The following is a 16,970-nucleotide window of genomic DNA, read 5'->3' on the forward strand; positions in this document are numbered from 1 at the left end:
GACACCCTATTTACTGCCTTATTACCATAGAACACTGTAGCGTAATGTTGACTAAAATTATGTAATGTTTACACAAGGAAAGTTTTTCCAGTGATTGTGCAAACAGGATGGAAGGTGGTTTGCATCCTCTGAGATCTGGCCACCCTGGCGCTGCCCGTGCCACCACCAGCAGGAGCCTTGGAAATGTTAATGGTGATTAAAAATTGTATTCTCAAATACGCGCCACAGTTGGCAGCTAGTGCAAAGGGCCTTGTGGCCTTCCAGCCTGCGGCCTGAGCAAAGTGTGCGCAGGAGGAGGAGAACCTCTGCCTTGGAAGCGATTGATCAGAGCTGCCTCGTGGCCCGGGTCTGACGTGAGCAAGGCCCTTTAGGAGTGGAGGAAACTCCCCGCACCCGCCCAGGTCGTATTGCCCACCGCAGCATTGCCGCTCACGTATTCACTCACCTCGACTGGCCGTGGAGACTAGGGCAGCATGCTGCAGCCCCCCTCCCCAAGATGGGCGGGTGGGCAAGAGGTTTACACACACCTACTTGTTTACAGAAATGAAGCTCTAACGTGCAGTGGAGCAGAAAGCACAGGCCACGATATTGGCCTTCTGTCTTGAAAGAGCAGGTTCTGACAATGCTGGGGAATGCAGACTCCCCATCTGTGCTGTGTGGCACCTTCTCAGCACGATGTTCCTTTCAGGAACAATCTTGTTTACACTGTTTTTTCAGGCTGTATATAACCAGGACCTAGAGCTCTGTTTGTTACACTGATTTCTACAACTGCATCTTTCTTCAAATGCTGTTTGTACCTTCCAGCCTGTTGTGAGACCATGGGGATCTGGACTACTTCTTATCACCAAATAGCTGGTTGGGTTGGCTTGTAATTGGGTTTGAATGGAACGTGATTTTCTGTGGAATTGTTTTTCTGGAGGGGGTTGGTTGGATGAATGGTTTGTTTACACTCAAGGAGCATTAGTTCAGTGAGGGATGGCTGTGGGAGATCACAACCCTGTGTTCAGGAGAGGCAGGTGCCAATATAGCTCTGGGCTGGAGCTAGCTGATATGGGTGGAGCAGCTGAGACCATAGCCATTAACCCTTAGAATGCTGCTGCTTTCCAGCCTGCCACCCGGGTGAACACTGGTGGAGGGCTATATCCGCACCCCCGGAAAGCTCCCCAGGAAACATCCATGCAGAGCTCTCCACACTGGCTGCACTGCTGAGTGAACACAGCCCCCATCTTCAGCCCTGTCCAACACTAGCCAGCTAGTGACTTCGGGGAGAAGGGCAGGATTCTGCTCAGGGCCGCAGGTGCCTCCCTCTGACTCTTTGTAGACAGGAATTCACACAACTGCCAAATGGTGAGCTAGTGACATGTGCCAAAAAAAAAGAGAGCAGCAACGATATTAGCCTTGTGCCAGGCCTTGCTGGCCTTTCCTGTGCCGCTACAACCTGCTGCCTTGCAGCTCAGAATGTTCTGGGGAGGGGAGACCACCTCCATCTTTGGAAGCTGTGCTTAGCTAGTGACTCTGCGGATTGTATTGCTGTGGCCTCGGCTGCGGAGCGCATCCTCTGGTGGGTTGGTTGTCTCCTCTCCTTTGCCCAGTTTGTTGGCAGGGAGTGGAGAGGCCCACGGGTTCCGTCCCTGGCCGTGTAAAATTGTACCATGAAAGCTCCAGATTTGAAAATAAAATTCTATAAAAGTCCTAGGCTCCCTCCTGTGTCTCACTCTGCTCCGGGGTTCAGTTCGTTCCGTCGCTATAGCCATCTACAGCACAGAAGCCCAGCGTGCTGTACAGACTGTCCACACACAGCACCGCTGTGACCAGTCGCACTGGGCGTGGAGGGCGGAGGTCAGCAGGAACACAGCCTGCTGCACACTGGAGGGAGGGGAAGGGGAAGATTTAAGCAAGGGTGCGGGTGGGAAAGCCCAGCTCTGGAGAAGTGCCCCAGGCTCTTTAATAACCGTGCAGAGGAGATGGGCACATACGGTTGAAGGTCTGACCCAAAAGCCCCAGGTACCATACAGTGCATGGACCTCAGCTAATCTCCCTGGGAAGCGAGGAGAGCTGAGCTGCCACTGACCAGCTGGCATAGAGTCTGGGCCCTCCCCCTGCCCCACTTATAAGGGCACCATGCAAAAGAAGGGTGGGTGGGAGCAAGAGCGCTTCTGAGTCTGCCTGTGAGTGGGAGGGGATGAGACAGACGGGGATGTGCAGGCATTGGTGTGTGAAAAGGGAAAAAGGGGGGGTACTGGGAGTAGGAGATGTTTGGAGTAATAGTAATAGCTAAGAGCCCAGCAGTTAATTAGAAAGCTGAGATTGCGGCTTCCTACAGTGCTAGAGCCATAGAAACACCTACAGTCCAGTGGGGCCCATCCAGACCTCACAGCCAGACACCCCAGCACCATAGCAGAGGACAAACTCCAAGCTAAAGTTGGTAGGCAGCCCAGCCCCCTTGTGAGATTAATTTAACTGCAGGAGCAGGGCAGGCACTCCCCCACCCAGCTCCCTAGTGCCAAGGCACACAGCCCGGGAATCTTTATCTGAAAGCCTTAAGTCAGCAGAACTGTCCTTGGCTGAGCAGGGATCCTGCAGGCAGGATGTGTTCCCAGCAAGCTGGGGGACAATTCCCCCTTTTCACAGGGCACTCAAGCTGGGTGCGTGCGTGAGATGTGGGACGATATGCTTTTATCCCTACAGCAAGCGCAGGCTTCTTGTAACGACCAGCCCCGCACAGCCATGTGGGAGCTATGTGAGTCCAGCACCGCCAGCCTGTAGTTGGAGACAAGCTTCTCCCTGCACAAGGACAGGTGGCTACAGAGACCCGAGGAAGCCTCCCTTCAGTTTTCTCTTTTCTAGGTCTCCTCATTTGTTGTTCTAATGCATGTGAAAGGGAGGGCCGAGAGCACTGGCCAGGCCAGGACAGCCTGAGCAGGCTCTGCACTGCTGTGCTTGCCCCAACCCCCATCCAGCTCAGCCACTGCCCCAGGGTCCTAACCCGCAGCCTTCCACTACTCCACTCCTGGGCCCTCCACACAGCCCTGCCCAGGCCCCTTTGGCCTGACCTGCAGCACAGAGCCTCCTGGCACTGCAAGGGTCTGCTCTGGGGTGAGGGGCCCATACCAGTAAGGGAGGCTCGGTGTACGATTGTGGGCCAATTCCCCCACCTGGCTCTTTGTGCTGCCACGTCCCCTGGAACCAAGGGGTGTAAAATGCTCCTCTGAGCGGGCAGCATTTCGCACTCACAAGGCCCTGCTGTGAGCGACTCCAGCAGCCGCTAGCCTGAGGGAGCCTCAGGAGTTTAACACATTTGTAGTGACGAGTGGGTACAAACAAGGCTGGTGCAACCATTTAGGCGACGTAGGCGGTCGCCTAGGGCACTAGGATTTGGGGGGCGCCATTTTCTTCGGCAGCGACCGTGGCGGTCGGATCTTCAGCTGCCCCAGTTGCTGCCGGCATTTAGGCGGAGGGAGCTGGGGCAGAGGAGCACGGGGAGGGCCGCCTGCAGCAAGTAAGTGGGGGGGCATGCAGCGGAACTCCCTGCTCCAGCTCACCACTGCCCTGCCTCCTCCCCAAGTACCCCGTGGCCGCTTCACTTCTCCCACCTCCCAGGCTTGCGGCGCCTAAGCGGAGAGGGGTGGAGGGGCGCCTCAGGGCAGGGGCGCGAGGGGGAAGGGAGAGCGCAAGGTGGAAGTTTCACCTAGGGCGTGGAACATCCTTGCACCGGCCCTGGGTACAAATCATACTGGATGGTTCAAAACGGCAGCGCCTCAAAAACCAAGGGGTCAGCTCTGTGCCAGGGGAACAGCACCGTTGCTAAGCCACAGTCCACTGATAGCAGGAGATCGATAAGTGCTCACAAGCTAGAGATCACGCCTGAGCCCTGTCTGACAGCCCCTCCCTCTCCTGCCGGCGCTCCTATACAAGATCCTGTTCTCCAAGGGATAGGAGAAAGAGAAGGGCCAGGAGAAAGCCATGAAATTGAGCGCAAAGGTTATGGTAGATCGCCACTAGATTAGACACCTGCTTCTCCTTTATTACTGAAAAAAGGGCCTTTCCCAGAGCACCCTTTGCCAGGTTTGGCTAGCTGGGGTTTGAGTCTTCACTCCACACTGTGTTGCAGCGTCAGGAGTAACCCCACTGAAGCCAGCAGTTACCCCAGGTACAATCTGTGTAGTGGAGAGGAGAATTAGGCCCACTGGGTCAATTTAAACCATTTCTAAGAGCTGTGATCTCTAAATTCCTTACTAAGTTATCCGGGTTCTGAGCTCCCCTCCCCCAAGACCTCCTCATGTCTTTCAGTTCAGCCCTGCAGCCCTCTGGTTAGGCCCTGGCAAGGGTGACCCATCCCCTTTAAAAGAAGCAGGCCCAGTGCCCCTGTGCTAGAGCAGGTGCTCCCAGTTGGGCCAATAAAGATGGCAGGGCAGCACCTGGGCCTATCAAGGAGGTTCAGCAAGTGAGGTAGTTCCTGGGGGAAGGTTGAAGGCAGGTGATGAGTGGAGGGGTTGGCTGTGATCTCCCCAAGCTGGAGAGCCAGGGCTGGAGAGGGTTGAAGGCAGTACAGGGCCTGCTGAGCCAGCGCTGAAGAGGGAAGTAATGGGGGAGAAAGGGGTTTCCATGCTGAGCTAGCAACCTGCTGAGGATCAGGGGGTGGGGAAGAGCTAGGCCAGGCCTACTTTCTGGCCTGCCTGGGGTGGGAGGTTAATGGAACAGGGGCAGTGCTGGAAGCTCCCCTGGTAAGGATGAACTCCCAGCTAAAAGGGCTGGGATGGCTGTCCTGGCAGGGCAGGAGGGGACAGAAGAGCAGCCTAGATGTGGCAGCTGCTTGACCGTCATCCATGCTTTGCTTGCTGACTCAATGACAGGGGCCTCTTAATGATTGCATGCCCTGGGGGTGAGACATGGACTATGTTATGGAATTCCAGGATAGGGTGATCAGGTGTCTGAGTTTTTACCAGAGCCACCGGTTGAAAAGAGATACCCCCTGTGGGGACAGGAGCCACAAGTGCCAACTTATCCTGTTTTTTTTCTGTGGGTCAATGGCCCATGACAGAAAAAAAGGTTCCCTACCCCAGAGCTGGCACCCTCAGCGAGAGCTGTCACTTTTTCCCCACCATGCACCCTGGCCCAACCCAGAGCCCTTTCCCACACAAACCCCTTGGTCCCAGTCCGTTGCCCCCTCCTGCACCCCAAATTCTTCATCTCTGGCCCCACACCAGAGCCCTCACCCCTTACACATCCCAAATGCCTACCCCAGCCTGAACCTCTCATTTATGGCCCCATCCTGGAACCTGCACCCCCAGCCCAGAGCCTGTATCTCTTCCCTGGCCCCAGCCCAGAGCCCTCACCCCCTTCTCACATCCCAACCCACCGCCTCAGCCTGGAGCCCCTTCCCACACTCTGAACTCTTCATTCCTGGCCTTACCCTAAAGCTCGCACCCTCAGTGGAAAATAAGTGAGTGAGGATGAGGAGAATGAGAGACAGAGGGAGGGGAGATGGTGTGAGCAAAGGTGGGGCCTCAGGGCAGGGTATTCAGTTTTGTGGGAGTAAAAAGTTGGCCACCCTATTCCTGGATGGATGATTTGCACTAGGGTTAGTAATACACTGGCCCTGAGGAGGGGGATTTGTGAGGCAAGGGAGCCTGGCATGGAGTCCTTAGAGACCTAAAAGAGGTGGAGTAGTAACAGCACCATGAGGGGCTCAGCTGCAAGGGGGCCCAGGAGGGAATTGTTCACAGGCCCCTACGTGCAGCTTTACTAGTGTCCCTGCAGCGCGAGCTGCAGTCCTTGCTGCTTCAGTCCTGGGCCCCTACACACAGGTCTGCCACTGCCCCTCAATCCTGGCCTGCATCCCCCTGCTAAGCCAGGCCTAAACTCTCCCCCGAAGCTCTGCTGATGTGCCTCTATATTGGCCTGCAGCCCTGCCCCATTGCAGTCCTTTGCTCTCCTTCTCTTGAAAACCTAGTCTGTGAAGAATGAATGAAGCAGCGGCAGCAATTCAGAGGCAAGTCCTTCCCTCTGAGAAGGACTCAGGGACCCGCCGCCAAAGAAGCAGCGGCAGTAGGGCTGCCACCGAAGTGCCGCCGATCGCGGTAGAGCTGCGCCCCTCTGCTTTGTCTTCCTCGCCAGTCACCTCGCCCTTGTTACGGCCCTGAGGGGCAGGGAGGAAGAGCTCTCCAGGAGAGAGTGTGGAAGGACTGCAGGGAGGAAGAGTTGGGGGTGAAGGCAAGGAGGAAGAATTGGAAACTCCTCTTACCAGTGGCTCCAGGCCATGTGTAACCTTAAGCCATTTGTGGGGAGGAAGGTGGGAACCCAGTTGGCCAAAAGTTCAGTGAAAGGAGACAGGGATAGAGAGATGGAGATAGTGATGAGGGAGGGGGTAGCAGTGGGGATGTGAGACAGAATGAGGAAAGTGAGACAGGGAGGGGCAATAAAAAGGTTGTAAAAGGCCCTGAGCTGCTACCTGTAGCAGTGCTTTTATAGCTTTATGGGGACTGGAACAGCTCTGGTACACACAGTCCCCGATAAAGGAAGGAATGAGCAGTGCTGCTCAGTGGGAGGAGCTGCAGCAGCAGGGCATAGGGGCCATCCCAGCATGTCCAGACAGCAGGCAGGACCCTCCTGGGGAAGGTGATGCCAGAGACCAGCTGCCCTAGGGACACACCCACCTGCCATAGAGGTGGTGGAGGGCAAGTGTCATACACAAATAGTTAAGGGTTAAGTCTCTTTTACTGTAAAGGGTTAAGAAGCTCAGTAAACCTGGCTGACACCTGACCAGAGGACCAACAGGGGACAAGATACTTTCAAATCTTGGTGGAGGGAAGTTTTGTTTGTGCTTTTTGTTTTGGTTGTTGTTTGCTCTTGGGACTAAGGGAGATCAGATGTACATCCAGGCTCTTCAAATCTTTCTGAATCAGTCTTTCATGTTTCAAAATTGTAAGTAATAGCCAGGCAAGGCGGATCAGTCTTATGTTTGTTTTCTCAACTTGTGAATGTTTCTTTTTGCTGAGAGGATTTTACCTCTGTTTGCTGTAACTTTGAATCTAAGGCTGGGGGGCAGTCCCTCTGGTCTATATGAATCTGAGTACCCTGCAAAGCATTTTCCATCTTGATTTTACAGAAATAATTTTTACCTTTTCTTTCTTTAATTAAAAGCTTTCTTTTTAAGAATCTGATTGATTTTCCTTGTTTTAAGATCCAAGGGGATTGGGTCTGAACTCACCAGGGATTGGTGGGGTGGGGGGAAGGAGGGGTGATGGTTGATTCCTCCTTGTTTTAAGATCCAAGGAGTTTAAATCTGTGTTCACCAGGGAATTGGTGAAGCCTCTCAAGGCAACCCAGGGAGGGGAAAGTCTGGAGGGGGGGGCAGGGAGTGTGCCAGACACTGAATTTCTGACTGGTGGCAGCGTACCAGATCTAAGCTAGTAATTAAGCTTAGAAGTGTTCATGCAGGTCCCCCACATTTGCACTCTAAAGTTCAAAGTGGGGAAAGAGACCTTGACAGCAAGTCTATAGCAGTGAGCACCTGGTTGGGACAGTCAGCACCAGCTGATGGGGCCTCTGGAAGACCAGAGGTTTTATGGCCTTTGGGACATGCATGTTTGTCAGAGGCCCATGGGTCCCGGAGATAGAGGGGTGGACTCTGCAGAGTGCAGGATGCTGGAACACGCTGCCCCGTCAGCCGCACCCCATAGACCAGCCGCTGATGGACCTGGGCTTTACACCTTGCTTTCCAGTAGAATTCCTACTGGGTGTTGTGTGCAAATGTTTCCGCTCCATCTTCCTGGCAAAGCATTGCTAGCCTGTCGCTGCGACTGCCCTGGGATGCCCATGGGACGAGGTACCTCGTGCATGGGGAGCACTCACAAACATGCTGGTATGAGTTAGCAGTAAACATTGTTATGATTGCACTGCACAAAGCCCATGCAGAGAGTGAGTCCCATTGTGCAGGGTACTGTACAAAGATCTGTCTCCTATCCCCCATTGCCAAGAAGGCATTAAAACTCCCTAGAGAAAACACACACTACGTGTGCCTGACGCGTTCTCTGTGCACATACCCAGGAAGTGCACAACCATCTGTGGCATTTTCACCTTCTGTGAACATCCTTGCAAATCAACTCTTTACTGGTGCGAGTGTTCCCCTGAGAGTGACTGAAAGGGCCGAGATATCAGCAAGGGAGTTTGCTGGCTTGATTTGACCAAATGCTCTTGAACAGCTGTTAGAAACATTCTGCTGGCTCTACCCGAACACCACGTTGATGGGCACAGTGCAGTCAGAGATGCTGTGGGCGCTAGCATTGCTAGGTGGGTGATATTCCTAAGCACCTGGTGCTAAGGGATGCACCAGCTGATCACCCACAGCCAGCTTAGAAAATGCACCAACCTGATCCTGTGGCTGATACTTGAAAGACAAGTATCCCAAATGCTGCTCTAAGAGGGAGCGGAGCTGGAGAAGAAGCTGTAGGTAGCCCTGGGTGTCAGACAGTAGATATTCTGGTAGGAGAGGTTTGGTCCGGAGAAACAGTCAGTGAAGACCGAGTGAGGAGGTGGCTGTTTAGAAAATGGGCTGAAGCACAAAGACAAAAGCTAAAGCCTTGTGCCATCCGCACATACGTGTAGAGGCCAAACAGAGGCAGAGCTGCTCCATGCAGTGTGGTATTTCTGATAGTGCCTGGAGAGAGAGTGCGTGTTGTGACCACAAACATCTTTCTTGGCAGAAGGAGATGGTCTCCAGCAGGTGCTCTGCCACCAGAGAAGGCAAGAGGAATGCGGGAGAGGCTTCCTGGACAGGACAAGTCTCTTGAAATGGCACCCGCTCTGGACTGGAGGTGAGGTTGTTTTGGTGCTGGATGCTGCAGGATCTAGAACCCACCCTAGCTTCAGTGGCTATGTGGTCATGCTGCCCTCTAGCAGGCACGGTGAGAGGAAGAAAGCAGGATAACCACGCAAGTGTCTGCACCATGGGAACTGGTTACACTGGGTTTTCTAACCACAGGTTGTTTCACCTGAGGATGGTTCCTGCTGAGACCAGGCAGCTCTGAGCCCCATCCATGAGCACGGGGATAATTTCATTCAGTGTCCCATGTCCATTCACTCGCTGCGTCCTGTCATGTGTAGGCTGCATGCCCTTGGCAGCAGGGATGGTTTGGGGACCTGTGTCTGTGAGTGGCCCAGTGCCTAATGGGAGCACAAAAGGCACTCTAGTAATGATGGATGAGTCACGCAGGTGGAGGGCCGGCTATGACTCAGCAATGCTAGACTGAAACCTTACCCAACCCCTACCCACCCCAGGGAGCTGGAAGATGTGAAAGGTTGAGTTGAACTCAGGGAGCCTCACAGGGAACTTTGGAACAAGATAAGAGAACTCCTGCTCTGAGCTCATGTACTCAGTGAGTGCACGCAGAATAGGCCACTAGGTACAGCTGTCCCTGTAGAACACTCTGGTAAGCACCCACCTTTGCCCGTGGGCATTGCCCTAGGAATTCAGTGGCCTATGGGAGCACCGGGGCTGTAGGCAAGGGTGTTCTAGGACCATCCAAGGGTATTCCTGCTGACCCAGAGATGTCTGTGGCACTGAGGATCTGGCACACTGGGAGATCAAGGGGTCTGGAAGTGAAAGAGTATGAGAGGTGGTGCTTGGTGGTGTGTTCAGGGGCAGTGCCCAGGAAAAGGCTGGACTGGGGCATTGATAATGGGACAGGGCTGCCTGGGAGGAGTAGGTCTGGAGTAGGGTTTGAAGGAGCAGAGGGAAGGGCATAGCTGCAGATTCAGGAAGGATCCTGGGGGTTTTAGCACAGGAAAAGGTGCAGAGCTGCTTGGGGTTGTGACAGGGAGTGGAGTTGGCAGAATGGGGGACGTGAGAGGAGGGAAGTCAGGGGCCTGCAGGATGAGCAGGTTGGCAGCAGGGCAAGGCCTGCAAGGACGGGGGCTGTTGAAGCCAAACTGTTGCAGGTACAGAGTGGAGCAGCATCCCCCTCTGGTTAGGGATGTTGGCTGTGACCTGCAAAGCCCTGTCTGGTTTTGGGATCTGGATGCCTGAGAGATGGGAAGGGCTGGTGCCAGGGGTCTCTTTGTGAGAGACCCTCGCAGGGCCGGCTCAGGCACCAGCCTAGCAAGAAGTTGCCCTGGGGGGGCCAATCAAGAGGAAGTGGCACGTCAGCCATTCAGCATCAATTTGGCAGCGGGCCGTCACTCCCCTGTCAGAGGGAAGGGACTTTCGGCCGAATGGCGCAGCTGTCTTGGGACGGCAAAAACGCTAGAGACGGCCCTGGATTCTAGACTCCAACACACGCTCTAGTGTAGTCTGACAATGCCCAAGGCTCTGCTGCCCCAGGCTCCCACCCACTGGGAGAGGTTCCCATGGCTCGACTGAGGAACAGCCCTAGACTGAGGCTACTGCCCCCAAGTAGGAAACATACAAGTTGCCCCTGAGGGTGCCCTCTGCAGGCAGCTCTGGGGCTGCTTACTAGCCTCTGGTCCTCGCAGTGTGGAGAAGAGTGCCCACTCCACACCCGGGGAATGGTTTAAGCCAGGGTCTCTGGAAGGGGCAGAGGGCTATCCCCAGTGTCAGCGACTGGCAGACTGAAGAGATGGACAGGCCAGCAGGAACATTCACCCTGAGGCCTCATCCAGCCAGCCTGGGGTAGGGTGACCAGATAGCAAATGTGAAAAAATCAGGACACTTTTTTGCAGGAGAGGGGATACCGTTGCGTAGATAAGACAAAGCCCCTAATATCCAGATGTCTGGTTACTCTGTCATTGAAGCACAGGGCTGTGCTCAGCAGGGCCACTCTGTGGCTGATTGATGGTGCCACACTGGTAGACTTCAAGGATCTCTCCTGAGGCAGCTATGCTGTGGGGCCATGACAGAGATGTGGGAGGGTGTGCAGTGCGGGAAGGGATTTCAGGAAGACATCCCCCTGTAGATGACCCACAGGCCTCTGCCCTAGCCTCCTTGGGGCCGGATTGCCCACCCAGGGCCCCCAGCCTGGCAACTGCACTTTCAGGGTTTGCCCCCTTTAAACCTATTGAACACCGAGGCTGTGGCGCCCTCTTGGCAGGTGAAGGCGGGTGGGAGGGGGGAGTGGTGTCTCAAAGATCACAGTCAAGTATTAATAGTGGGAAGGAGCTGTGCACACTTCACTGGAGGGCTGTCGGGCACGGCAGCTCACACCCCACACAGGGTAAGCACCAGCGATCACAGGACAGAGTCTCCTCTCGCTGAGGGGGAGAGCTGCAGCTAGCCAGAGGGAAGAGGGCCACCTCACCCAGCAGGTAAATTGCTCCAGCCATCTCAGCATAGCACCAGGAGCAGCTCAGCCTGGCCTCAGCTTCACTGGATCTGAGCTGAGTGTGCACAGAGCACCTCCATTACCCATCCCTAGGGCTATGCCCCAAATCATGGGGGCGGGAACACCCATTAGTGCTTGTGGGAGCTATGCCCCAAATCAAGGGGGCAGGATACACCTGTTAGCACTAACAGGGGTGGGACACCCAGTTACCACTAATGGGGGTATGCCCCCATCTCCATGAGGTACGAGAGCCCTAGGTGCAGACAGTGGATTTGTGCCTGGAGGGATTGTTAGCATGTGGCTGTTACGATGTGTCCCACTTTGGCCCCTGACCTCTGCCAGAGCAACCAGTTAGCAGTGACTTTTGGCATGGTGCCCACTGGAGAAAGGCTCCTAGGCTGGAGACTCCAGCCTAAAATAGCAGCGCAGCCATTCCCGCTTGGGCTGGTATCTGGGCTCTGCAACCGGGCCGGGAAGGGTTCTCCGAGCCCGAGCAGGGATGGCTACGCTGCTATTTTTAGCAACGTAGGGCGAGCCTACGGTCACCACCCAGCCTTGATTTTTCCGGACCTCCTGCACTGTTTTAACATTACATGAAGCTTGTGAGACTTGTACAGTGTACTGGAGGGCACTTGAGAAAAAATACACAATGTGCTGAGGGAAATGATGTTTCCCTAAAACCTCCTGTAAAATAAACCCTTGTCCCTCACGTGGTTTCCCTTTGTTCCTATCCCGCGCCGCCACCCCCACCCCCAAAGGGGATCACCCTACACAAGCCCCAGGAGACTGGGCCATAGGCCTGGCCTTTGAGACTCACAGCCAGGGGTGGCGGTGCAGTGTAGACGTGCCGTCAGACCCTGAGCACAGAGCTGGCTCTGCCCGCCCCACAAGACGGATGGGTTAGGCTCTCCCTGAGCTAGGCTGGCTGGGAGGAATAGCCCACTTCCTTAATCAACCCTGTCGCTGTGAGGAGCTGGGGCCACCACGGGGAAGTATCCCCACCGTGCCCTGCTGCGACTGCCTTCACTGGAATGCTGGTGTGAAAGCAAGGGGCCTGATTGCTGTACTAAAGGGGTCCCTGGGGAACGTCCCAGCCCTCCTCCAGGCCCCCAGGAGGGCATGCTGGGGGGCTGCCTGCAGGCAGCCACAGTACATCATGCCCAGCTATTCAGGGTGTGCTGTGCCACACAGGCAGCCCTCCCCGCACCTGTGCTGTGCTTGCTGTGCAGGGATGCCCCTTAAATAAAGGCTGGGTGGTCACGCTGGGCTCGCATGATTGTGCTAAAAATTGCATAGCTGTTCCCACTCGGGCTCCAAGAGCCTTCCCATCCCTCCCGGCTGGGTTTCAGAGTCCAGGCACCAGCCCGAGCAGGAACTGCTGCGCTGCTGTTGTAGCCCTGTGAGGCCCCCGGGGAGCTGCACAGGCCAAGCTCTCCTTGGTGGCTGTAGCTCTAAACCCTGAGCACTGGCAGGGATCACGCCTGGGGTGAAGGGCTGAGCTTTGTTCGCTGATATGTGTGTGGGGGCTCATGAGGGGCTCAGAGCAAGGAGAGGAGATTGGCCAGCCCTTTGCGCTCCCACAGCCAAGTGGGCTCTGCTTCATTCCTCTGGGGGGCTGGCACTGTGCCCTGTGTACCTGAGCCCTATACCACAGCCCTGCCCTCTGACTGGGCGGCTCCCACCTTGCCGAGGTCTGGCCCATGTGAGATGGAGCAGCGGGCTGAGCCTAGGCTAAGAGACAAGTCGTTCTGGGAGCAGGGCCTGCTGCCCGAACGTAGCACCTCCCACCACCCCGCAGCCAGGGCTTAGCAATGGCAACAGATGCCAATGGCCGGATGTGCCTCTCCCTCCCATGACCCCTGCCTGCAGAAATGGAGGCTCCAGTGTTACCGCTCTGGCCCCCTTTCACCAGTACTGAACAAATTGAGGACCTGGCAATTAAAATCCTTGCTAAGTCTGACTGGAGAAGGGGGGTGTGATGCCTATGTGCGTGGCACTTGTATATCTGAACATGCGCGGAGGAAGGCAGGCATGGAGAGTATAGGTACACAGCTGTACATGTGGAGTCTGGGGAGTGGGGGTGGAGGGTATAGGTACACAGCTGTACATGTGAGTGTCTGGAGGGGTGGGGGTGGTAGGGTATAGATAACAGTTGTACATGTGAGTGTCTGGCAGGTGGTGTGGAGGTTATAGATACACAACTATACATGTGGTGTCTGGGGAGTGGGGGGTGGAGGGTATAGGTACACAGCTGTACATGTGGTGTCTGGGAGTGGGGGTGGAGGGTATAGGTACACCGCTGTACATGTGTGTCTGGGGTGGGGGGTGGAGGGTTATAGATACACAGCTGTACATGTGAGTGTCTGGCGGGTGGGGTGGAGGGTATAGGTACACAGCTGTACATGTGGTGTCTGCGGAGTGGGGGTGGAGGGTATAGGTACACAGCTGTACATGTGAGTGTCTGGGGTGGGGGGTGGAGGGTATAGATACACCGCTGTACATGTGAGTGTCTGGAGGGGGTGGGGGGGAGGGTATAGGTACACAGCTTGTACATGTGAGTGTCTGGCGGGTGGGTGGAGGTATAGGTACACAGCTGTACATGTGGTGTCTGGGGAGTGGGGGTGGAGGGTATAGGTTACACAGCTGTACATGTGAGTGTCTGGGGTGGGGGGTGGAGGGTATAGATACACATCTGTACCATGTGAGTGTCTGGAGGGGTGGGGGGGGGAGGGTATAGGTACACAGCTGCACCTGTGGTGTCTGGAGGGGTGGAGGTGGAGGGTATCGGTACACAGCTGTACATGAGAGTATTTGGGCGGGGCAGATATAGGTACACAGCTGTATGTATGTGTTCAGGGTGGGGCAGTGGGTATAAGTATGCAGCTGTGCATGTGTGAGGCTTAGGGCCAAGGGTGGAGGGTACAAGATCACAGCTGTATCTGTATGTATTGGAGGGAAGGGGAGCAGTGGATATTGGTGGTATGTGTCTAAGGGGCAAGTGTAGAGGCATAACAGCTGTACATCTGAATGGCTGGCGAGGCAGAAGGTGTAGGTACACAGCTGTACATGAGTCTGTCAGAGGGTGGGAATGGGGGGTATAGGTACACAGCTCTACATGTGAAGTATCTGGGGGGGTAGAGGATGGAGTGTACGGGTAACCCCCACCAATGGTGGCCCGTTTAGCCTAGAACGTCAGTTACTCTTGCTGAGAACAAAACCCCCTCATGTGAAAAGTGCAAAGTCTGCAGGTGCAGGCTCAGCATTGAGCTGTCCTGTGGAGCTTGGACTGGCTGCAGGGAACCTGTTCCTGGCCACTCAGCAGCCTCTGTTTGTCCCTGGCATAGGCTAGACAGAGCAGCTGCTGGGCTGTTTGCACTTGTACTCGGGATACAGTGATCCCCAATGGGACATCCCTAGTCCAGAATAGCTGAATACACAGCACACTGACCATGCACCCTCCAGCCCTTGCCAGGGACTGCAAAGAGGGCAGTGAGTGTAGGGTCCACACTGTGGCCAGGATGCAGCCCAGAATCACTCTGGGTTTGCCCAGGGACTGCCCCCCTCACACTCTCCTCAGCCCAGCTGCTGCTCCTCCACAGCCACCAGGACCTGGGACAGCAGAATCACTTTCCAAAGCAGCCAGCTGCAAGGTAATGAGCATGGAGCTGCAACATCCTTGCAGGATTCAGACCTGGGGAGCAGGCTGGGCTCGGACAAGCACTGACTCCAGCCTGGAGCCGTGCAGTGACGCAGAGCTGCGCGGCCAAGGGCCTGGGCTGCAGTGTTCCTAGGGATGAGATTTGGGCCCATTATTCTGGTGCAGGGACAGGAGTGGGAGAGAGGCAGGGAGCTCCCCTCCCAAATCCTGGTGCCTTGTGCACTCTAATCATAAGTTGCAGGGGAGTCACAGCACCAGCAGCCTGAAGAGGCAGGGCTTTGGATCCAGCCATCTCCTAGTGGCCTAGGACTGCTCCAAGGGAGTAGTTCTGCTCCTGAATGCCCCAGTGCCCCCAAATGTGAGTCTGCCTACTGGTTGTCCCCCCCCGACAGCAGGCTCCCATGCTGAGCTCCCTGCACCCCACTGAGCCCTGGCTCTCTCCTGCCCCCATGGCTTCTGGGAGCTCCCAAAGGCTGGGCCTGTCCTGGCTCCTGGGATCAGAGTCTAACTGTGAGTGTGGCCAGGTCACACCAACCCACTGGATCCCTCAGCAGATTTAGACTCTGGCCTCAGCTGGCAATGGAGTGGTGGAGATTGGCACAGCTCCTCAGCTGGCAGGAGAAACAGCTCCCCGAGGGCCACCCGTGGCCTGGGACTCCCCAGCACACAGGGCTGAACTGGCCTCCAGGCAATGGCAGCAGGGCGTGGGCATCCCCGGGGGGGGCAGTAGCACTGCCAGCACTGAGCCCTCTCCCCTTCTCATCTCAGCCTGAGTTGCGGGTGAGGTTGGTGCCGGGAAGATGGAGCCAGAGCGAGCTGCGGCGCCGCCCCTGGGGTCCCAGGCAGACAGCGAGGTTCTGAGCGAGGCTGAGCTAGAGGAGATCGCGCCGAGAGAACCCAGGCTCCAAGGCCCTCTGTCTGCCGCAGGCTCCGGGACGTAAGGTAGGGGGCACTTCACGCACTACCCCAGTTCACTGGAGAGGGGGAAGTGGCACTGCCCTGTGGGCTTGCTGATAGGGTTTTAGGACCCTGGCAGGGTTGTTTTTCTTTGTCTGACTGGGCTCCCGCTGTCTCCTGCCCTGTCCATATGCAGGGGTCCAGGGCTAAATGACTCTTGTCCCCAGGAAGAGCACTGTGTTGAGACTGCCCAGGACCAGGCCCCACTGCTGGAGCCAGAGCAGGGGGAAGGGGTGTAAAGGCACCAGCCCCTGAGGCTGGATTCACCCATGCCATGCTTGCCCTTTGGCCTCTGGCGCTGCCGGAGCTGCTATTCTTTGACTCCACACACAGCCAAGTGCCAGCCAGGTGGGGAGTGCTGTGTGCCAGGCATCCCCCCCAGGGCGTGCTGGGCCCCTGGCCAGCGCAGGGCTGAAGCGGCAGGAAGGTCAGTGATGCCCTGGGCCAGTATCCTGCACGGGCCTTTGCCACTACTGCATGCGGACTTGGCCTGGTGTTTCTAAAGCTGCAGTTTGGTGCTCCAGTCCTTACTGAAGGGGCCCTCAGAGGGAGTCCAGGGGTCCTGCATGGGGGGCGTTTGGTTTGGAATTTAGCTGATATAGTGCTCTCAGTGCATGACCCCTGCCCCGGACAGGGCGGGACTCTGCCAAGGCCCGGATCCCCTTGTGTGACGAACTGGGAAAGTTCTTAATGTTTTCTCTGAATACTGTATTGGTGCCTCAGTGTCCCCAGGGCGTTCTTAAGTATCTGGCAAAGCCAAGGGCCAGTGCACCTAAATGCCTGACACTCTGTCTCCTAGCAACTGATGGCCTGGGCCCCTCCCCTGCAAAGGTGCCAGTGAAGGTGTTGGAGACAAAGGGATCAGGTGACCTCCTGGCCCGGGAAAGGAGCTGAGCAGAGAGGAGGGGCTGGGGGGGGGTTGTTAGTCTGGAGCTGGCTGGGGTCGAGGGTGGAGGGCAGGACCTGGGGGTCTGGCTCACTGCCCCCCAGAATGGACCCAGCCGAGGGGTCCGGTTCGCTGTATCTACAAGCTCTGTTTTAGACCCTGTTCCTGTCATCGAATAAACCTCTGTTTT

General features: G+C 56.0%; 1 protein-coding gene across 1 annotated transcript in view; it reads left to right on the plus strand.

Moving 5' to 3' along the window:
* Positions 1-8,754: 8,754 nt before the first annotated feature.
* The window catches only part of SLC26A6 (solute carrier family 26 member 6), a 28,552-nt gene continuing 20,336 nt past the window's right edge, over positions 8,755-16,970 (plus strand). The window contains 5 exon segments of the mRNA XM_030570492.1: positions 8,755-8,816; positions 14,857-14,929; positions 15,706-15,769; positions 15,772-15,827; positions 15,830-15,879. Of these exon segments, the coding sequence (XP_030426352.1) occupies positions 8,755-8,816; positions 14,857-14,929; positions 15,706-15,769; positions 15,772-15,827; positions 15,830-15,879 (305 nt within the window).

The sequence above is a fragment of the Gopherus evgoodei genome, chromosome 7, assembly GCF_007399415.2.
Source record: "Gopherus evgoodei ecotype Sinaloan lineage chromosome 7, rGopEvg1_v1.p, whole genome shotgun sequence".
Lineage (NCBI taxonomy): Eukaryota > Metazoa > Chordata > Testudines > Testudinidae > Gopherus > Gopherus evgoodei.